At 32.9% G+C, this 22,606-nt stretch overlaps 5 protein-coding genes across 6 annotated transcripts; 2 read left to right on the top strand and 3 right to left on the bottom strand.

Annotated features, from left to right (window-relative positions):
• The first annotated feature begins 145 nt into the window (after positions 1–145).
• LOC117155528 (TBC1 domain family member 31) lies at positions 146–3,091 on the top strand. Of its 2 annotated transcripts, XM_033331587.2 has the most exons (4): positions 149–1,788; positions 1,873–2,342; positions 2,422–2,651; positions 2,719–3,091. In XM_033331587.2, exons 1-4 carry the CDS (start codon positions 403–405, stop codon positions 3,000–3,002), a joined length of 2,370 nt encoding a protein of 789 aa, XP_033187478.1. In that variant the 5' UTR covers positions 149–402; the 3' UTR covers positions 3,003–3,091. The 2 variants fall into 2 exon arrangements, with proteins under 2 accessions (XP_033187477.1, XP_033187478.1); XM_033331586.2 differs by having other exon boundaries at positions 146–2,342.
• A 24-nt stretch (positions 3,092–3,115) lies between these two features.
• Aprt (adenine phosphoribosyltransferase) lies at positions 3,116–4,482 on the bottom strand. The gene is made up of 5 exons (XM_033331595.2): positions 4,329–4,482; positions 4,155–4,255; positions 3,775–4,006; positions 3,599–3,677; positions 3,116–3,513 (listed from the first exon to the last, which is right to left on the bottom strand). Exons 2-5 carry the CDS (start codon positions 4,235–4,237, stop codon positions 3,374–3,376), a joined length of 534 nt encoding a protein of 177 aa, XP_033187486.1. The 5' UTR covers positions 4,238–4,255; positions 4,329–4,482; the 3' UTR covers positions 3,116–3,373.
• A 260-nt stretch (positions 4,483–4,742) lies between these two features.
• On the bottom strand, positions 4,743–17,577 carry Lrt (Leucine-rich tendon-specific protein). Its single transcript, XM_076622979.1, has 6 exons — positions 17,377–17,577; positions 15,331–17,250; positions 8,203–8,563; positions 7,252–7,566; positions 6,794–7,126; positions 4,743–6,714 (listed from the first exon to the last, which is right to left on the bottom strand). Exons 3-6 carry the CDS (start codon positions 8,560–8,562, stop codon positions 5,335–5,337), a joined length of 2,388 nt encoding a protein of 795 aa, XP_076479094.1. The 5' UTR covers position 8,563; positions 15,331–17,250; positions 17,377–17,577; the 3' UTR covers positions 4,743–5,334.
• Positions 8,936–14,574, top strand: LOC117154951 (IQ and AAA domain-containing protein 1-like). Its single transcript, XM_033330426.2, has 9 exons — positions 8,936–9,081; positions 9,152–9,304; positions 9,381–9,514; positions 10,322–10,585; positions 10,654–10,955; positions 11,510–12,014; positions 12,306–12,649; positions 12,748–12,996; positions 13,839–14,574. The coding sequence occupies exons 1-9, from the start codon at positions 8,936–8,938 to the stop codon at positions 14,286–14,288; spliced, it is 2,547 nt and encodes an 848-aa protein (XP_033186317.2). The 3' UTR covers positions 14,289–14,574.
• A 109-nt stretch (positions 17,578–17,686) lies between the features above and the next one.
• On the bottom strand, positions 17,687–22,563 carry LOC117154947 (uncharacterized). Its single transcript, XM_033330418.2, has 8 exons — positions 22,413–22,563; positions 22,070–22,112; positions 21,710–21,840; positions 18,757–21,621; positions 18,518–18,681; positions 18,231–18,435; positions 18,041–18,163; positions 17,687–17,973 (listed from the first exon to the last, which is right to left on the bottom strand). Coding segments are annotated over exons 1-8 (3,648 nt in total). The 5' UTR covers positions 22,415–22,563; the 3' UTR covers positions 17,687–17,858.
• Positions 22,564–22,606: the final 43 nt, after the last annotated feature.

The following is a 22,606-nucleotide window of genomic DNA, read 5'->3' as shown; positions in this document are numbered from 1 at the left end:
CGTAAGAAATAACAAAAATATTTCATAAATTCGAAGCGGCAAAATAGAAAATTAAAGAACTATATAATATGCTATAAAGACATATTTTAGAATTGAGCAATATTTCATTTCGCAATTATAATTATTATTTAGTTAGTAGTTAATCTACAATATACACGTGACAATAGAAAATAATCCAATGCAAGAAGCATAATTTTTAAATAATTTAATATGATTATATGATTATATAGTTTTATCACCAATTTTCTTTTTTTTTCTTAATTCTTTCTGTCAAGTAAAAGTTTCAAACAAGCAAAACCGGTATGATGTAAATAATGTCATGTTTGACATTTCTCAACGTAAACATAACCTAAAGATCATTGATACTGAAATGAAACTATCTATTGTTTAAAAATTAATATAATGTATAAGAAAAAATGGCAGAATTTAAGAAAACTCGATAATAATAGTTATGAACTTGAACCAGAAGCAATTAAAAGGATACAATGTCTATCAAAAGTTAATTTTTTGCATATAGCATTTGATTGGACTGAAGAACATTTTATTGCAAGTGATACAGCAGGATATTTATATTACATCGATCTAATGAATAATTGTCCTTCCTATCAAAAATTAGGAAACGTCGGACGAGCAACATTCGTGGCATTTAATCCCATAAATAAACTTGAAATATTAGTTGGTCTTGCTACAGCTGACATAAAAATATTGAGAATAAATGCAGATGTTTCTCAATTTCGCTTGTTAATTGCTCATAAGGTACCCCCAGTATATGTTTCTTTTTACAAAAATTATTGTTTGACTTCTTCACATAAAGAAGTTATAATATGGTGTCTAAACTCCTGTAATAAAGCTCAACAGTTAAGAGCTTGTCCAAAAAATTTTATAATAAAAAAGACAAGTTTTTCAAACTTAGGACACATTGTTGTACTCTATTACAATGATACTTTCCAAGTATGGAATTTTAATCAATTAGAAAACAATGTAAAAATCGATGCAAAGATATTTGGAATACGAAATATTAAAGACTTTGTCTTTACACAAAATGGAAGAGCAATGATTATAGTTAGCACTCAAAATAAAATTATCATTTTGAATACGTGTAACTGGAATTTAATGAAAACTTTAAATTTGCCAGACAATTTTATTGGAGTGAAATATTTATCACTTGTACCATCTTTGGATAGTGGAACAATTAGTATAATGGCATGTATTTTATCAAGCTCTAATCTTTACTTCTTTGATCTGAATCAGTCTTGTGTCATTGATATTCTACAAGTTATCAAACCAATAAAAAAAATTGCAGTTTCTTCCACTGGCAGGTATATAGCATATATAGAAAAGGAGGGTCATCTGAAATTAATAATTAGTGAGAAATTATTTTCAAAAAAATGTGAATCTTTGCAAAAGTTAATAGAACCATGTAGACCACTTGCACATGGAATATATGATCACTTACAATGTGTTAGACAAAGCATTAAACACGAATTACGTTTAGAAAGATTAATACTTATTTTAAAAGAATATGGAGAATATCCTGGAAAATATCGAGTATTAATATGGTCGACTATTCTAAATTTGCCAGCTAATAAATGTTCATATAATGCCTTGGCTAATAAAGCTGCTAGTATAAATTTCACTTCAGACATTTTAAAAAACTATCCATTAGCAAGTAGAAGTAAACATATATTATTAATGACTACTGTTCATTGCTTAATACAATGGTGTCCTTTATTAGCACAATGTTCATTTTTACCAAATTTAGTTTTTCCATTTCTTATTATATTTCAGGTAATAAAATATGTAATATATATTCATAATATACTGAAACAGATGACACATCAAGAGAAATTAACTGCTTTATTTTTATTACAGAAAGATCTACTACTTGGCTTTGAACTCATTTTAACTATATTATTGAATTATTGTCAAAAGTGGTTTGAATATCATCCTTTACCACCATTAAATGTGTTAGGTATAATAGAAAATATTCTTCTACAAGCAGATCCATCCTTGTTAAATGTTTTTTGTGAACGAGGAATAACATCTAGTGAATATGCATGGCCTCTTTTAAAGACTGGTATGAGTGAAGTCTTATCTGGTCCTGAGTGGTTAATTTTATGGGATAATCTAATATCCTGTAAAAAACCTTCACTTCTATTGATGAGTATTGTTGCATACAGTATATGTTCCCGCGAAATTATTATTTCTTCATTACAAGCGCAAGAAAGTATTAAAAGATATTTTACTAAACAAGGTCATATTGGCGCACATGAATTACTAAAAGTTGCTCAACAGCTTGATAATAATTTACCATTAAGAATACATCCTAGCCATTACCTTAGGTAAAGCAATTTTCTTTTGATTGTAACAATATTTTTGTATTGTTATATTAAGCACTATATTACATATTATGTTTTCTAGGGATGAAGTAATTACATTACCTTCCAAAGGGCCATATCCACCATTTATGTTACATGATTTTCCCAAATTTTTAACAGATGAAATCTCTGTTCTCGAATTAGAAAAGTTAAAGAAAAAACAAAGAATTATGCGTCAATGCAATCAAAAAATTATAGAAATTGCAGAAATAAATAGACTGGAACATGAAGCAAAAGCTTTTATGGATCAAATCAATCAAACAAGATTAAAGGGTACTGTATATTCTTGAAACATTACAGCAATATATAAATTGTGGGAATTTAAATTTGTTTCTTTTAGAGGCACACAAATCTTTCAAACAACAATTGTTTGATGCGAATTGGGAAATAAGAACAGAACAAAGACCAACAGAAACATATAAAGCTAGTTGTGAATGTATTTGTGATCATGGTACCTTGCATTTAAATTTAGATACTACAAGTGATAAAGATATTGTATGTTCGAAAAATGGCAAAACAAAACGTTATTTTCAGTTACAAGAAGATGTGAACAAATTAGAATATGAAGTACAAAGTTTTTTGAGTTCTTTAAGATCTCAAAAATCAAGAGTAGTTAATAGTTAACATGTTTTATATATTACAAGATTATAATAAAAGAATTAATATTTCTTTTGTATCATGTTTGCGGAAATAAAGATTTTAATGTAAAAAGATGTTATACAGTATTTAAAACTCTGTTGAGATTTACTAATTTATATTTACTAAAATTTTTATACAATATTTATAATTTGTAAGTATTATGACATATCTTCATAAAGTGAATTACAAAATAACAAAACATTTCTATATATAGACTTATTTTACAAAAATATTGTTTTGTTGTTATAAAAATGCTCTTTTATTTAAATGCTTGGTTTGAGAATGTTAATATTGCACTTTATATTGTCTAAACCCTTTAAATAAAAAATTGTGCATTTTATGTTACTTCAGAAAGATTAATCATATTGAACAAATGAGTGAACAGGTACACCAAGCTTTTCTCTTCCCTTTAATCCAGTTAATTCAATTATTGTTAAACATTCAATCACTTCAGCACCAGTTGATTTTATTAAACTTATTGCAGCTAGCATAGAACCTATGGACACATTATTGTTAAAACCCACTTTTCTACTTGTAAAATACTAAGGATATTTATTTTTTTGTTATTATATATTAATTACCTCCTGTTGCTAGTAAATCATCTACGATAAGTACTCTTGTACCTTTTTTTATATGTTTTGTTTGTATTTCAAAAGTATCCTGTACAAATGAAACCCAGAAATAATATTGAAAGTAACATTAAAGTAAAATATACCTATAATTACAATACTCTACAAATTTTGTTTTATATATGAACCTGTCCATATTCAAGAGTAAAAGTATGTTGCACAACATTTCCTGGGAGTTTTCCTTTTTTCCTAACTGGTAAAAAAGGTTTTCCCAATTCCATGCATATGATTGGACCAAAAAGAAAACCTCTTGAATCTAAACCTACAACCAAATCAACTTCCAAAAATAAAATGTGTTCCACTATTAAATCTTTCATTGCTCTCAATGCTACAATGTTGCGAAATACTCCAAATATATCTCTGAAAATATATAATAAAGCTCAAAGTACAATAACATTACTTTATGAACACAAGCAATTTTTCACATGATAATATTTGACATTAACTATATAACCCTAATAAATAAAAAAATATAATATTAATTAAATAATGTAATTTTATTATTTACCGATATATAATGCCAGGCTTTGGAAAATTGGGATAAATATCGATTGCATCTCGTAACAATTGAATTTTTTCGTCTTTATTCATATTGAGTAGATAACGACACTGAAAACAATAAACGATTTTCATTGTATTATAATGAAATAACATGTAACTAAACAAGTAATTATATACATACCGTAACAAGAAATTATGGGAATTGAAATTATAAAAAGAAAAATTTATATACACGTATTTTAATTTAAGAGATCATGTGATTTCTATGGTTACACGTGCACTATTGCGTTAAAAATTTACATAAACGTCATCTTGCGTTACAAGATACAAACTATGATTTACTTTTTAATTCAAAGTTATCATATTGAGATTACATAATTTTTGATAAATAATTTGTTTTGAATTTTTAACTTCTATCGTTAATAATTGAAAAAATTTCAATTGCAAATATAAGTAAAAATATGGGCTCGTGTAAAATTAAAATTTATTTCATACAAAATTCACTCAACTTTTTACGGAATTGATAATAATAGTTATGTAATATTTTACAATGAAGTCACACATCATTTTTGCACATTTTAATTTTACGAAACTATTTACAGAATGTAATATATTTTAAAATTAATAATATATTACAACGAAAAGCATTCAGTGACAATGCTGTACAATACAAAAATGTTATAAATTTATTCCTTGAAACTTACAAAAGATATTTACATTTCCATATATGTATGCAAGCATCGAGTGATAAAAACATTGGAAAACTGTAAGAAACTAACTGTGTTATTATATATCATATTTCCTTATTTAAGATGTTAATTTCATACAATTTCTTTTTGATCATATATTATTAGCTAGTATAAATTATTATGGCAGTGTAGAAACTGGGTGTTTTAAATACTCTTAGACTATACTATAATCATCCGTTCATACCACTTTTCTGAACTATTTAATTGTATTTTTATTTATCCTTAAAATTCTTACAATTTATTATTTATTAATCTCTTTAAAATTATCGATTTTATGACTAGTAGCTCATAGAAACAATCTTATACAATAAGATCAAATACAACATTCTTCATTTCAACCAAAAAAATTCGATTTCAACATTTTTAAATAGTCAACAACAAATAAGCTGTAATTATTTATAAAATGAGAAACGGAATTGTATACTCGGTGGAAATGAATTAAACTTTTGTTGTAGCTAGTAATTTAATGTAATGTGCTTTATGAGTTATTTCAAATTCCTGTGCTGGCAGGAAACATTGTGTCTGTATCCTAGGATGTCTTACCCTTCTCAGAACGCTTCTACCAATTACTGCAATTGTGATTAAAAGAACGCAACTAGCTCCGATTATCGCTAGAACAATTAGCTCTGTATTTTGTTTGAACCCTTGCACTTCGACGCAGCGTAATCTATCTCGGTTATCTACAAAGTTTGCAATAACATCTTCTTCATTGACATCATCAAGACTTGCACAAACTTTATAGTGACCAGGCAACAATACCCCTAATGTTACAAACGTTAAACTGCAATTCAGTTTTTGTTTATGCACCGCAGATTCAGCGTCAAAAACGATAACAGAGAGTTCGCATTCAGGCAGATTCGACTTTTTTGAGATTGATAAACTAACATCGACGTGCAAGAAGCCTTGGTCAGATACGTTTACATGTACTGCAGTTATTCTAGTATCTAATGATGAAGAAAACTCTGATACGGTAGTTTCTTGATCTTGCTGTAACTCTCGTTTAGATTCTTCTAATGTAATCACATCACTGCAACCCAAACCTAAAGAAACATCATCATAACTATTTGGTACTAGAAGTACTACACAATAGCGATATTTATGGCCTGGTTGTAAATGTAATGAGGCAGGTATGGCAACCGGGAGTGAACAGGGATCTCTCATCATACGAGAATCGCAATGAAGAGAACTAGAATCTGTTTGAACCTCACTGTCACCTATGGTTTCATAGACAATTAAATTATCACATGTATACTGTTCTGCACATGGTTCTACATGCCATAAGAGATTGATACCAGTTGATTTATCATAGTGAAATTCTTTCAATGTTAATTGAGCACCAGCTAAAGGCAGTCTGGTCATGATTGGTGGTGTCGGCTCTCCACAAAGGAGACTACCGGGAGAGACTTGTGTCAGTATACCATTTTCCAAAGCGGGTGGAGTTGCGCAGACCGCCGAAGATTTATCTTCCTCGTTCAAGCTAGAGTTGCTTAACCAGTTGGCGAATTCTAGAAGCGTACAGTCACAATTCAAAGGATTATCGGCCAAAGAAAGTTTCGTGAGTCGTAATTTGGACGTTGGTACATCGCTGGCCACCATTGTGATATCATTATCATCGAGACGTAGATCTTGAAGACTTTTTAGCGGTACGACTAAGTCAGCAGTCAGAGATCGCAGAAAATTATGAGTCAAATCCAGTGTTGTTAGTCTTTCCAAGTGTGCCAAAGAAGCACTGGATACCGCAACGATTCGATTATTTGCTAAATCCAGTCTGGTAAGAGTCGACAAATATTTAAACGAATGATCTTCCAGTACATCAATCTATATAAAATGCAAAAATGAAACATTCCCTCAAGATATATACTTTCTAGTGTATTTAATATTCACGGACATGAATTACCTGATTATGGCTTAAACTCAGATAAGTTAAATTCCTTAAACCCCCAAGGGCTCCTTGCTGTACATTTATTAGTTCGTTTTCGGACACGGTAAGAAAATGTAATCGTGGCATTTGAGGAAGAAGATTTGGACCCATTGGACCCAATAATAGATTGTTAGACAGATCAAGTTCCTCCAAACTTTTAAGCCCTCTGAGTGCCGAGAGAGCAGATACGCTTAAACGATTACCACGCATCCTCAATGAGCGTAGCAAAGGTACTGCAGCGAAAGCTTGAGGCGATAATTGTGACAATAAATTGTCGCATAGATCTAAATATGTCAGGTTTGACAATCCCTGAAATATTTATGTATATTTCTATCAACTCTATTGATCAGTTCAGAATTCACATTTAGCATTTTTTTTATAATTATTTAAAATACATATTTAAAATATATATCATTTTAAAGAATTTTAATTACCTTAAAAGACTCAGCTTCTAGCATCTTTAGTTTATTCTGAGATAGATCCAATCTTTCTAAGCCGACCAAATGCGACAAAGCCGTAGTAGGTACAGAATCTAATAAATTGTTCGGAAGTCCAAGGGCTTGAAGAGGTGTTACAAGACCAATAAAAGCGTTTTCATGGACGCGTCTCAATTCTCCGGTAGAAACAACGAGTCCGTGCAAAGCAACATCTTCCAGAAAGCGCGCTGGTAGCAAAGAGATTCCTGTCACTGTTACATCCAATAAGGAGATCGTTCCTGGACGACTGAATCTCAAATGTTTGCTGATAATCTGCGCAAAAAAGTATTCCAATTAAATAATTAAATATTTAATTTAATTGAACGTATAATATAATCCTACTATGGTTCGTAACATGGATACAAATTATATTGAATGAGTTAATCTCGTGACAAATTTAATTAGTCATTCTGTATTGCATAACAAGAGTCATTTGATTCGTGAAGGTATTGTAAGACAGGATATTCGTCGAGGTAACTAGTAGTAACGGGACATTCAACGCAAAGCAACGAACTTGTACGAGACAGAAGAGAGGCTACACAATGGTTTCTTGGACAATACACACGGCTTGTATTTCATTGGCAGTATATACACCCACGCTTGCTTGGCGGGTTGTTAAAAAACAGCTGACCTCGATAATATAGAAAAATAATAAATCTGTGATGGATTTGATTCACGCCGCAACAGATGTTCTTAGATATAAAGAAGATTTTTATATTATAACTGCGAGGCATATAAAACTATAAATTTTAACAAAAAGAACTGCACTTCCATACTTACGCGTGATTACATACTTTTGCGTGATTTAGTTAAACATACATGCAATTATTACTAAATAAATAACTCATCGACTCATATTATACACATATATGCATATAAAATAAAGTATTTCGCGCGTATAAAAATTACCTGCAGTGTTGTTCTATCACCGGTGCATCTCAACGTGTGTGGTAAGTCGCAAGAACACTCAACGCCCGCTTTTGTAATATTTGGACACTCCCAAACCATGTCAGAAGAAGGCGAAGAGGATGCGTGGGACGGGTCTTGAATATTTTCTTCATCCTGGCTTTTTACCGCATTTGACGAATTAACCATCGCCTTCTCGACTTTATTTAAACTAGATATGGTTGTGACCACTGGTGCCGAGGTGGTCGTAGAGATCGCGTTGGTGGTCGTTTCATCTTCCAAGAAACCATCTATCGTTGCGTCCATGCAAGACGCTATCGTTGTTAACAATAAGATTAGGGAACATCGAGACGTCCACAGCATTCTGAAATATAATTATTTCTAAAAATTCATGTAACCGTAGAACAATATCCCTCTGACCACGGTAAACGCACTTAATATATTTACATGATATTATATAGGAAAGAAATGAGCACGAATAATGGCGCAACGAGTGTCGACTGAATTTCGTCCTATAACTTTCCGTCTTGTCATTCCAGTACAATCATCCGTTTCAATTAACCCAACTCTTTATCTTTCGATCGCCTCAAAATTTACAGTCTAACTTCCAACATGAATAATCTAATCTAACAAACCAATCTAATAAATAATCTAATAAATAATGAATAATCTAACAAACCAATAATCTAATAATAAATTCATGTAACAAAATTATTAGTAAAACTATCTGAAATCAATGTCCCATGCTTATTACACTGAATTATGGCTCGTCGCACGAAACGACTTAGACAAGTTGATAGAGTTGGATCGAAGACTGCAACAGCAAACAAGTACAAAAAATAGACATCATGTATTGAATCTACTGCTTCCAATGTATCTCAGGTATTGGTCTAATTGTCAGATGTAATTTTACTATTTGCAAAACGCAGAGGTTGATGGAGTACGTTTCCAGATATCGCAATTTGGTCAAGAGACTGATAGTTTGTCATGATCAAATGGTTCAGACACAGAAACGAGACCTGATAAAACGGGTTCTGGATTGTACGGTCGGCCGAATGCTAGAATACAAGCGAGAGATCGTTAACTTGGACTATAACGATTATCAGTTTAGTAATTTCATTTTATATCGTTTATATGTAACAGAAGATATGTATATGTATATATTAACACTAACCGTTCAGATGGCCTGATGACTTTATGAACCAATTTAAGTATACGCCGGACGATGTGGAAATTCTTGTGTCCGCGTCGGGTAAAGACATCGTGGAACAACGTAGAGAACGTATTCAGAAACTGATGGAAGACGCTTACAAAAGTTATAAAATTACTCCATCTTATTACGATACTTTTTAATGAAATAAGTATACTGTGGATTTTTATTCATTTATGAGGCATTTAAAGAACTCTTCCCGCCACATTTCCCGTCTTTTATACGAGTGATTTAAGATATACAGGGTGATTGGTAACTGGTGGTACAAGCGGAAAGGGGGTGATTCTACGCGAAAAAAGAAGTAGAAAATATAGAATACAAATTATTCGTTTGAGGCTTTGTTTTCGAGAAAATCGACTTTGGATTTTCGCACGGTACGCGTGGGGTACGTTATAACGGATCTCACTGTAGATCGTTGTCTCGATGGAAAAATTAAAAAAAAAAAATTTTTATTCTACATTTTCGACTTCTTTTTTCGCGTAGAATCACCCCCTTTCCGCTTGTACCACCAGTTACCAACCACCCTGTATATGTCAGAAATATATGTCTTTGTCAACCCTTGAACATTTAAAAAGTATTACTAACATTAATTATGCAGATTAATAAAGAAGATGAACTAACATATCATCTACTTTCAAAAGGTTTATATCTTGAATCACATCATTCTCTTCTTCAACTATTTCACATTAAAATTTCGTTTTAACCACCAAGTGATATAAAAGCCAGAGAATCAATAAAAATTTGGTCTTTATATATAATTTCTAATGTAAACTTCTTGTTATAATACTTCGAGGGTAAATCTTCTCTACCCAAATACCGTTTCTTCAGTTGCATTCATAAAATTATGAATTTCCATATAATTTCATAGGCTAGAAAAAGCACGCAACTTTTACATTACTTTATTTCAAATAGCACCCGAAGAACTTGAGAACGAAGTACTTCCTGAGGAGTATGAAGTGGAGACGATCGAATATCAGGAAGACGCGCCAAAATTGCGGAGGAGAAGAGTTAAAGAAAAAACCTCAGCACCGTCGCCTATCCAAGAATCACCAGAAAGAATAGCGGCTCGAAAAGCTCAAGAAGCTCGAGAAGCTGCTGAACGAACCATGCTAGCAGCGATATTGCTCATTCAATCTCACGAAAGAGCAAGAATGGCTCGTTGTGTTGGAATAGACGGTGAAGATTCTATGAATAAATCATTGTTTACGGTTAATAATTTCAATAAAAGTGTTATAATATCGTAGCGCAACGAATGTACGATTATGGTAGGAAAGTACAGGCGGGAACGATCGTGTCGAAAAAATTGCACAAAAGTACGTACGAGAATGCTGCGAAAACCATACAGCGAGCCTGGAGAATATACGCAGCGAGGAAGAGGATGAGAAATCGGATCGCGCGTACGGAAGAATTGTTAGGTATGACGATACCTAGCTGGAAGTCACAAGAAGTTTTTGAGAAAGATAAACAAAATTTTCAGAAGAAATTGACGTTAATGCCGGTGTTTGCTGATAGAATCACGAAAGAGACAGAGAAGGAGCGAGCAAGAGTAACCTTCTGTTAAATTAATATTTTAACTTCTTCACCCAGCGAATGTTGGATCATTGGATCACGAGCGACAAATATTTTATTTTATTGCGATAAAGTGAAGGATCTTCTGAAAAGCTTTTTATTTATACTACAGTTAAATTTGTTTAATCTTACTGCGGTTCTTAAATTTTTGTGTCTTAATATTGTTCGATATACAGAAAGACTTTCAAGAGTCGTAGAAAATCATTTGTAAAAAGTTAAAGTATGAAATTACACATATCAATCACGGTTCTTTCATATTTTCTTTAAACTTAGGACATTTCCTAACAATAAAGAATGACACAGAGGACATATCAGAATTAAAAAATGAAATCAACCATGTTTGATAGAATAACACTATGCCATAAAAATACGTAACTTAGAAACTAATAATAAAAAATATTTATACGAGTTAGAACTGATCCAGCTTTCGTCCGGGGATTAATGATAAAGAGATTGTAACACTAATACTCAAAATTCACCAATAACAATCCCCGATACTTTCAATTTTGATATTTGCTTCAATATTACAAGTTATGGAAAATCAGAGGTCCTGGTTTGGTGGAGGATATAACTGACGAGATTCGAGAATGGTTCATACTATGGTACGATGAACTAGGACATTTCTACGTGTACCCAGCTGCAAATTTAGGTGGCAGCGTGCTAATCGCAACCGGACAAACTTTAACACCTCAGGAATATCTGGTGGAAAAAATGTCGAAAGGAGCGAAAGAAACACCGGCTACAAAGGCTAAACCTAAGAAACACCAGCCCTTGATACCACAAACGAAGACATTCTCTCTTCTTCACGAAGCCAATCAATACTTTATTAATAACTGGAGCTTTCGATATCGTTCGGATGATCATCGAGAGAAGATATACCACGATTTGATCAAGGACGAACTTTGTTACGAACTTCAATTGGAAATGAGGAAAATAGTCGATGAGTTGATGAGACTGGAGTTGCAAAAATTAAATGCAGCACTGAAAAAAGACTATGCGGCTGATAAACGGAAACTTGATATACCTACTGACAAAAGTAAGTTACTTCAATTAAATTTAATATAATATCAAATAAGAAATTAATATTGGGAAATGAGCTAGGGTACTAATGAAGGTAGAACTACTCATTAACATAGACATTATCGCGCATTAAACTAACCCTTTTATAGTCTTGACAGTAGGCATGTAGACTCTATAGCTTTAGTAATCCTGAACTGAGGATAAGCAACAACTTGGAAAAGACATCCAATTCTGCCGCTAAAAACCAACATACTTAAAATTAATTCTTCTTCTACACCATCGAATTCTCATTGTAATCAATAAATAGAAAGAAGAGCTAGAAAAAACAAAAAACAAAAGACCCCGGTGAATGATGAAACAGTGGAAGATAATTTCAAAGAGTTGGTCAGAGCTAACATCATTAGAGATTATACCAGAACATCCCTCAAGGATTGGATAGGTGATCTTTCCTATCAAAATTATGAAGCAGCTCGTGAACTACAAGATTATAAACATCGAATGGGTGAAATTAGACAAGTAGTCATGGAATATTGCGTGCTTCCCCTCAGTTCGAAAGAGATTCATCAAGTCGCGCCTTTAATCCGAGCTGTTTGTATCTATGGTCTCGCTCAACATGGGAAGAACTTTCTGGTGAACGCAATCTGTTCCGAGGTTTCCATCATTTTTAGCTCAATAGTCTAAAACGTTTCAAGATCGATGTTAGTAAATCAACATTTTAGAATTAATAAGCTAATGAATTTAAAATAAAGGTTGGAGCATTGCTATTCGATATGTCGCCCACGGTATTGGTAGACAAGTACACGGGACGAAAGAACGAACGCAAATTAATCAATATGATCTCGAGTATAGCTCGAGCGTACGCCCCTTCTGTGATTTTCATCGAGAACGGTGAAAGACCTTGGTTGAAACAAGTACCTCAGGAAGACAAATATCTGAACCCAAAACGATTTGCTATATACTACCCTAAATTGGTGAAAAGTATCAAGCGTGGCGATCAGGTAAGCAATTTAATAGAAAATTATCTCGATAGAGTGTAGGTGTTTTTCAAATGTCATAATACATTTCCCGTATTTTACCCGTCGTTACCTGGGAGAAAAAAGAAAGAAAAAAAGAAAAAGAATACTTTGGTTTCGCAACCAAACGAGCTTACACACAGTGCCTCACCTAAACTGGCAAGGAATGTTAAAGTTGGTGATCTGGTAGCGCCCACTTTATGAAATTCTTGATATTCCTGTTTCGACTCTTTCTCCGATATGAATGAACCACCTCAATATGCCGGCCAGGTGGTTCCCCTCTTTCTCTTTCCCAAACGTCTCGATCGTTCGAACCTGGTCATCAATGAAACACCTCCTACCGAACGATCGGAACGTAGGTGGTACCGAGTTAACGTAGGATTTAGAGTGTCGGTGGTTCCGGATAGATACTGTTACTCATTGGCGTAGAATATTCCACCACACAAAACTGATATACGCTATAATTATGTTGGCAATTAGAACGAAAGAAAAAAGACAAAATTGCGTGGGATTATTGTTTCACGTAGCACAAGTCTGATTACTAAACTGCGGATTTTTATACATTTATAGAACATTTCAAAATGCGCAAATGCATAGAATACACAAATATATAAAAATATATCAAATATCCAAAGTTACTACTAGATTGAATACAATACTAGATTGAAATATCTAACAAATGAGACAATTTTCTGTCCTATTCTTTTAATTGTGTTATAGAGATATGCATTTGCATAAGAATCCGCAGTTTACTAATTGCTTTCGAAAGACTACTGAATGAATTTTTGCCGGCCGTTCGATACATCGGAACGCAATATACTTTTCAGATCCTATTTCTCACGACCTCCTCAGAGCCATATAAAGCAACAAGACCCTTCATCAAGATCCACGACAAGTTCATAACGATTCCTCTCACGGACTACAACACGTTGTATATGTTTTATAAAGATCTGTTGATGAAGTATCACGGAGTTGATCGCAACATCGATGTCTCCTCAATGGCTAAGATGTCCGTGGGCATTCCGTTGGAATTTATAAGAGACGCGGTGAAAAATGTCCTAAATCTTCATCGAAGGATCACGTTGAAGATCAAACCATTAACCGTGTCGGAGATTATGGAGGAAGTGTTGAAGTATCAGCCTCCTCAAGCGAAAATGTTGTCTGAATTAACGAAATTTGAAAATCGTACGCCGCTTGGTAAGAAGAGGGCCAGGTTGTTGGCTACGGAGAAAGCAGCACGCGAGCGTATTAAAAAATTACAGAAAGCTCGTAGATGAAACAACTGTTAAAAGAGAACGAGCATAAATTATGATATTAAACAGAAAAGATCATGATAATAATTTTCTATTCTGCAAAGAACCCTTCACTCAGAGAGGAAAGGAATGGAAATGATAGAAACCTGCCAGGTAAAACGTGGGATGTAGGCGCATTAAGAGACAAGGCTGTTGTAGCACTTTTAACGAGTATTCTTTTTTTACGATGAAAATACTGCATTGGTTGGTAGCTGTTGCACAATCGAGAAAAGTTAAAGTTTAAGATAAATTAGAAGGAGAATGATCCGAGATGGACATACTGGATGTAAGTATCCCTGTACATATAATGTTCCAAGACAGTGACCTTTCCGGGAGAAACGTCGAAGAAGCATGATCATCGATTGAGCGATTCCTTCTTTCTTTCGTATCACGATTCGCCAACGTTCGTGTCCGGACGTGAAACTGGTTTTCGTCTTCGTGGGATGCTAAAAACGATCATCGAAAAACAGGAGACAGATATAGCGACGAATATCGTAAAAGACTTTATAAATTCGCTTATATTATAGCTTCCGTTCATGAACTTTTAAAGGATATACATATACATATATCACTAAGGATATCCTAATTTAAAATTGAACCTTCACACGAGTTTTATAGAGAACTTTTAGGATACAGCTTGGTCAAGTCAAAAATAAAATGAACGTACCATGAATTGAATGAATTTAATAGTCGCTGGATGTATTATGTATATTCAATCAACTTTACTGGAATACTCTCCACAGATGTAGAGTATTAAATAAAATTAAAAAACTAATTAAAGCTTTAATTAGAGATACACATTAATTATTGAAACGTTTTTTTTTCTTAATCTCCAACATCAATTCATTTGTACTAATTCATAATTTAATTTAATTCATCAATGGATAAATGAAAATCCTAGAAATAATACACTAAGGATTAATAAAAGCGTAAAAAAGACGTAATTGTTTGCCGCAGGACAGGGATGCTAGGGATTAGAAGCACCTCCGAAATTCATTGTCAGAGGTTTCTACATATATACACGTACCTATGGCAATATGTGTCCCTTTGATCCGGGTTTTGCGGCCCCTGCGGCTTCTCTTCGCGCGCGGCACACGCACACGCGGCTGGTACGTCGTAGCACTCACGCAGGCGCACTCACGCATCCAACCCACGTTGCCTGTTGCACGCAGGCAACACACGTAACGCCGAGAGTAAGCACAGGCGGACCAATCGCACGCTCGCCAAACTGAGAGAGCTGTCACTCGGGCATAGGCGCGGACCCGCTTCAACTTCGAAACTGTCTCTGCTCTGGACCACGCTGTCTGCCACTTTTTTATTCAAAATAGACGAAAGGAACGGCAACACCCACGCCAGTGACGTGTTCGCGAGTGCATCTTCTGATGCTGGTTCGAAGTTTCGCGTTTAGCCCTTTTGCAATTATACCAACGAACTACTTACGCCGTATCGTCTCTTACGGAGAGATCTCGAATTAAACGATCAATCGTATTGTCGTAAACGAAAAAGAAGAACGATCATACAACGACGTCGTGCTAGCACACACTGTGCACGAAACATGCGGTGGGCACTCGTGCCGAGAAAACGTCGCCTCCGCCGTGTCCACACGGTGGGGACTCCGCCGGTGCGTCCGTTTCTCTGTGTCTCTCGGTTTCCACATAGCATAGCCATGTATGGAACACGGGACGACGTTCTCTCTCCCGGCCCTTACGCCCACTTGCACCGCTGCCGCTGTTGCTCCCGTACCTATCCGCCTCGTTCTCATAGTCCAGGACAGGTATCGTCGAATCGTCACTGTTACAGGTTGCCCGCTTCTTTGACGTTGCCCGTCAACCTTGTCTTTCTCGTCCACTGCCCAGGGTACTCGGACTAGGGGCCTGGTACCGAGATCATTCACAGAGCAAAATCGAAGACAGCGTGTCGCGGCATTTTCGAATCCGGCGCGCATACTCGAAGAACACGCGGCAAGCGAAATCTTCTATGATTTTACAATTTATGATTTATTCTCTGGGTTGATTTAATAGGATACAGACTCAAGAAGAAGTAGGAATACAGAAAGAAAAATCTGCAAATAGATATCATCTAAGGCGTAATCTTAGGAATGAGGACTGTATTTTGACGAAAAAATATAATATTAATGATTAGATTTATGAATATGATATTCCGGCTTACCAAATCTAGAATCTTCTTTATTCAATGTTCTATAGTATTGGATTTATTGTACATCTTTAAAGTAGTTTGTTTGTCATTCTTAGCTGTTTAGCATAACCACTAGCAATTTCACAAGCGATGTTCACGTGCGACCATGCTTCGTCTGTTTATACAAGGCGTTCTGGAAGACGGAGAGAGGATAAGGAGGGAACGAGACTCCGAAGGTCTGCGGGATCTTCATGAAATGCTTTTTGATACTGGAAATCGGTCTGTCGCTGTTACGAAATCACGTAAAACCGGGCCTTTACGCCCACGCATGTAGGACTAGCGTAGTTGCGGTGAAAGAAAGTTCGATTTCTTTAACGAGCCATATGTTTATAATGTATCAACCGGAAAGTAGAATTGGGTACTATATACGGACAACGTTAACATCTTTTTTAATGTTAATAAACGCGTTTTAGTGTAATATAAGATTGCTTGACGATAATCCTGTAAAGATAATATTTATGTGATACGTACTTGAGATGAAAAATGATATTTTTTACGAAGATAAGTACTAAATAGTCCGTATAATGTTATTCATGTTCCATTAAGGTTTTTTTCTCTTTGCTCCGCTAATTTCTTCGCCTCTGTTAAGCGAGATTCTTGAATTCCAATTTTCCATTGCATATTATTTGCGATTACATTTTAATGTTGCAAGATTTTTTTAAATAAAATTAACGGAAATTTCCGGTATAAATACTATAAAAGTATAATGGTAGTAGACTAGAAAATGGTCATTTTTGTTCAATCAAAGAATCTAAAAATAAAAGATAATTAAAAAGCTAAACTGAAATAAAATGTCACAGGTGTTCGAAAGATTCTTGCGTAATTTTAATAAAAATTATAATGTTAGAAGAAAAAATAATATTATTACAATAATTACCAACAATGGTTACTTCTGAAGAGTAAAGCGGAAAGTAATACAATTCTACGAAATCCAGCTATTCACACGATACTACTGAAAGGACCGCAAATACTTGTACAAAAAACTGCATCGACTGAACCGGCTACATCGGAGAACTAGTTGATCGACCTTTACTTGTAACTTTACGTTTCTGTACTTTTACGTCCAGATACAGGAAAAAAGAATAGTTCTGAATCATTCTTAAAAAACATTCTTAAATAAAAGCATATTTAACTTGGAATAATATACTGGAATAATTTCATCATGCAATTTAGTTACCTACGCAATATTTTAGTAAAAGAAATATTAAACATTTTATTATGCATTCTCGTAGTCACATGTAAAATTATTACAATACAATAAAATTAATTCTTGATTATTTAGTAATAATGTCTATTGGTTGATTATTGCATCTTAATTAGTATATTCTTCATGGAGAATATGCTAATATAATTTTTAAGTTATACAGTAGACTCATCCATTAAATATATATAGTCTTTCACATCGTTTATATATCTCCGCAGAAATTTATAATCCCTTTTTACATTCATTATCAACTTTTTAATATCTTTCTCTCTGTAAAACAGTTAAGTTATAGTAAAACCATCTCTTACATCGTCTATTAGATACTTTTAGAACTGACCTCACGGAACCTATAAGACAATGGACGGAGATATTTTGAGATTCAATCTTATCGAACGGTTTGATATCTATCGTAATTTCCAGTACAATGCTCCCCGTTTTAGTTTGTGATACGAAAGATATGCTAAAATAAAAGAAAAATGTATATACTGCATCAGACATAAAAATAATACAGTTTGAATCATTTTTACCTATCGTGAGTTATTTCCATCAAATTTAGATCGTTCAAGCGCTTCAAATCGAACATAAAATCCATTGCTAACTTTACTTCCTCCGAAATGTAATCTAACATCGGTAAAATATCCTTACGATTTTTATATAAGTCCAATAATTTTGTTATGTCTAACTTTTCTAAAATTATTCTATGAACTATACTTATTAATGCATCCGCATCATCTAATAAACAAAGATATTTTTAAACAAATTGCATTAAATATAAATTAATACTCTTTTCATTAATTCGCTTTTTGGGACTCACCTGCTAATCGAGAAATTAATTTAATCTCTTTAATAAATTCATTATTTATTACATCACAAGGATCCCGTATAAATATTACTACTAACAGTGAACACGATATGAAACCAACAACAAACATACTTTTTTCGATATTTTCGTGGTATACTTCCCAAATAATCTCGTTACTAAAAAGGGCATTTCAAGAATTATATGATGCAATATCGATGAAATATTAGAAAATATTAAATTCATTGAAATACCTTTTCGCACAATCTTTCAACTCGTTCATTAACGCAGAAAAAGGATCCAATTCAATTGCAACATCTTCTTTGCAAGAAGTATGAGGTTCCAAACTTAGTTGCAATTTATCGTTTGAATAAGATTCATTATTTACTTCCATTCTGTGTGTATCAATTAACTTATCATTATCAGCTTTTGGAGTACTTTCATGAATAGCTCTTATATTTGATAAAGAACATTCTATGCTTTGATTTTCTAAATTGGAATTGTTCAAACGTAAATCTTGATCATTTTCTTCGTTAACGGGCGTCGAAGATAATTTTTCACTATCATTTACTGTTGAAGACGATAAGTGTAAAATTTGAGACTCTGTACTATTATCTCTCACATCCGGCAATTCCAGCTTCTGGATTTCACCTGTTTGCACTTGATCCTCTTGTTCAAGCTTTGAATTCTCTGGTGCATCATTTAGAGATGTACGTTTTATCAGAAATGTGCAAGATTTCCGCACATTTTCTTCTAATACAATTCCTTGACAATCCTCAAGATTTAAAGTACCTTTACTATTCCCATTTTTTGAAAGGCAATTTGCTTCTATCTTAACTTCCTTATTGTAACTAACATTCATATCTGTATCTGTCAAATCATCCAAACAATTAAATGATGGTAATGATGGAATTGATTCTAATACTTCCACATTTTCATTAAAAAACATATCGCTTTTATCCGTTAAGCATTCCCTATTATAATCTCTATTTTGTAAACATTCTGTATTATTCGAAACGCTACATACATTATTTTCCTTGTTATTTATATCAAGAACATCATTGTTAATTTCTGAAATGTTATTTTCTTTGTTGCTGATTGTAAAAGTGTGATTACTATTTGATGGTTGAATTGTATATGTTCTTCTTGGATGTGATGTAATTATTTGTGTGCATTTAACTGGTGAGTGTTTATCTTTATCTAACTCAGAATTTACAGCGGAAGCATCATTTGATACAGAGTTAAATGTAGCACAAGCTATCTTTGTGTTATTTTCTCTCAAAGCTGAAGCAAGAGTATCTTGTTGCACTGACTCATGCAAGGGCATGCTAGGTGTAATATTTGCAGAACTCTGAACTTTAATTGGAGTATACTTTTCCAGAACATTATTTTCTACACTTTTTGGAAAATTGTTTTCCTTATCTATATAGCTTTCTTTATTCAAGGTTGTATCTGAGTTTAATAAACAAGGAATTGCTATAGTAGCAGTAATATCTTTTAAGACATTATCTGTACAGGTTGAAAAATCTGGAAGGTTTCTATTTTGAACACTATCAGGTAATGCTGATTGTCTATCTTTAGTAAAATCTGTGTCAAAATCTTCAGGTTGAGATTCTGCTGTTGTTACACCTTCATTATCATTTTCATTTGATTCAGAATATACAATTATCTTTCCTTCCATATTATCCCTTTTATTAAGTGATGGTAATACATTTGTAAATGTCACAGAATTATCATGAAAAATAATAGTTTTGTTTGATAGTAAATGACTTCTACTATTGTCAAACGTAGAAGCAGAAGAATTTGATTGGGTGGTAGGTACATTTTGTGTAGCTATCTGTAAATTATTCTGGTATATTCTAGGTAAAGTTGTTATAGCTGTGGTAAATTCCATTGACTCGTTATTACAAATTCTAGTTTTACTATCATTTGTTTGTGTTTCATAAACATTTGAGTTAATTCTTAGTTTTTTAATGCTACTTTCTGGACTACCAAGATTAGTTGCATGTTGTCTATGATTTCTTTTTCCAGAATGTATATTAACTGGGACTACATTAGTCATTTCTAAAGATGTATTTAATAATTCAGTTCTTTCATCCTGTCTTGTAATATTATATTTACATTGCAATGGTTCTTGTATCATTGGTAATCTGTCAGGAGATTTATAAACGGTTGTTTCTACAACTTTAGTAATATCCATTGATACATCACGAAAAGTAATTGTTCTATTCTCTTTATCATTTGAAACACAATAATTTATACTATTACTACTTGGTTCTAAATTACATATAGAAGGTGGTACTACTGTAGTCATTTCCATTGAAACATTATGAAATCTTTTAGTTTTATCATCTTCACTACACATAGCTGCCTTTGGATTACTAATATTATCATTAAGTTTAATGACAGATGGTAAGGCTCCAGTTAATTCCATTGGCATATCTTGATTTATTAAATTCTCTGTTACATTGGGTTTGTTAAATTGCGGAAAGTTTTGTGCACTTGATGGTAAAACAAGTGTTGTTAATTCCATTGATACATCTTTAATCTCTTCAGTATCCTTACTATAATGTGTACCAAAATACATGTTACTGGGAACAACTTCAGTCAAATCCATATATATATTCTGGACAGATGTAGATGTAGATGTATTTAATTCATTATGATGAAAATTATTTACATTTGATTCTGATAAGTCTGACACTTTTTCAGTTAAGTTTCTATCGGGATCTTCATACACGATAATACTCTTTGATATGTGGTTATCATTTTTCAACTGTAAATCAGTCAAAAAAGTAGACTCAGTTTCTTGAACAACTGCATCATGAAGTGTAACTAATGGTTCAGTCAGTAACATTTCATTTTGACAATTTACATCTTCAATTGTATTTGCAATGTGTGAACTATATTCTTCAACATCAACATTTTCATTTGTTGCTTTATTACAACCAAATTGCACATTATTTTCATGAATATTATCAAAAATATTTTCTTTATATACACTTTCAGTCTCAGATTCTTTTTGATTAGAAGAACATGGTACTTTGAGATTACTTAAATCATGCTCTTCATATGTATTATCCCATACAGTTCCTTGCTCCAAGGAATTGCAAAATTCTCTGTACAATGAATTTTATACCATGAATTAACAAATCAACTACATTATTGAAATTCATTAAAAAAAATTATAAGCAGCAAGTAACTCACTTGACATGTTTTTTTTCTGCAAAACTAACACGTCTTTTAATCTTTGCCGTTACAGTAGGACTACTTTCATTGGATGAGCTATTAAAGTTTAAGTTCTGCAGAGGATGGCGTGGTTTGGGAGGCTTAAGTATCTAAGTATGTTACAAAAATAACAGTGGTATTTAACAAAGTTTCAAGATAACAGGATAAACTTATAATCAAACTTCAAAATATTAATTAATTAGTGTGTCAAATTCAAACAACCTTAGTACATAACTTATGGCATAATATACACAAAGCCGCAATAACAGTATACTACAGAATCAACATTAATATTATTTACTTGTCCTACAAATATTTTTTGAATATCAGTATACTTACAGAAGATCGCCTTGAACTGTTTGTAGTAGATTTGGAGGGAACCCTGCAACATAAAAGAATATATTAAAGAATATCTTCAAAAAGATCTTTATTGATAAATTATAACTCATGCATCAGTATTTTATAAAATAATTCAGAATGCAATAATTAAATGAAGTACCGATTTTGAATACTGACGAACAAATAATTGAAAAATTGCAAGGTTAAATAGTATGAAGCCTAATTTATGTCAATGCTACTTTATAACGTTTAATATTCATAGTACACCAATCTTTTTATAAAAGATAAACAGTAAAGTACATCGATAGGGAAAACATTTAATAACAAATGAAATAATGCTCACATTTCATTATATTAAAATTTTGTTTAATTCAAATTCAAACCCAAAAATTTCGAAGGCTTCCACTCTCTAGTAACGGTAACGATTACCAACTCTATTAATGTCAAACTGCACTTACTACTGCGATGCAGTTTTCATGAACTGTTGGTAAGTTTCGCAGATTACGATATCGCTATAAAGCATTGAAATGAACTTGA

This window comes from Bombus vancouverensis, chromosome 12 (genome assembly GCF_051014615.1).
Source record: "Bombus vancouverensis nearcticus chromosome 12, iyBomVanc1_principal, whole genome shotgun sequence".
Lineage (NCBI taxonomy): Eukaryota > Metazoa > Arthropoda > Insecta > Hymenoptera > Apidae > Bombus > Bombus vancouverensis.
Note: the sequence above shows the minus strand (reverse complement) of the source record. Positions and strands in the feature narration are given on the sequence as shown.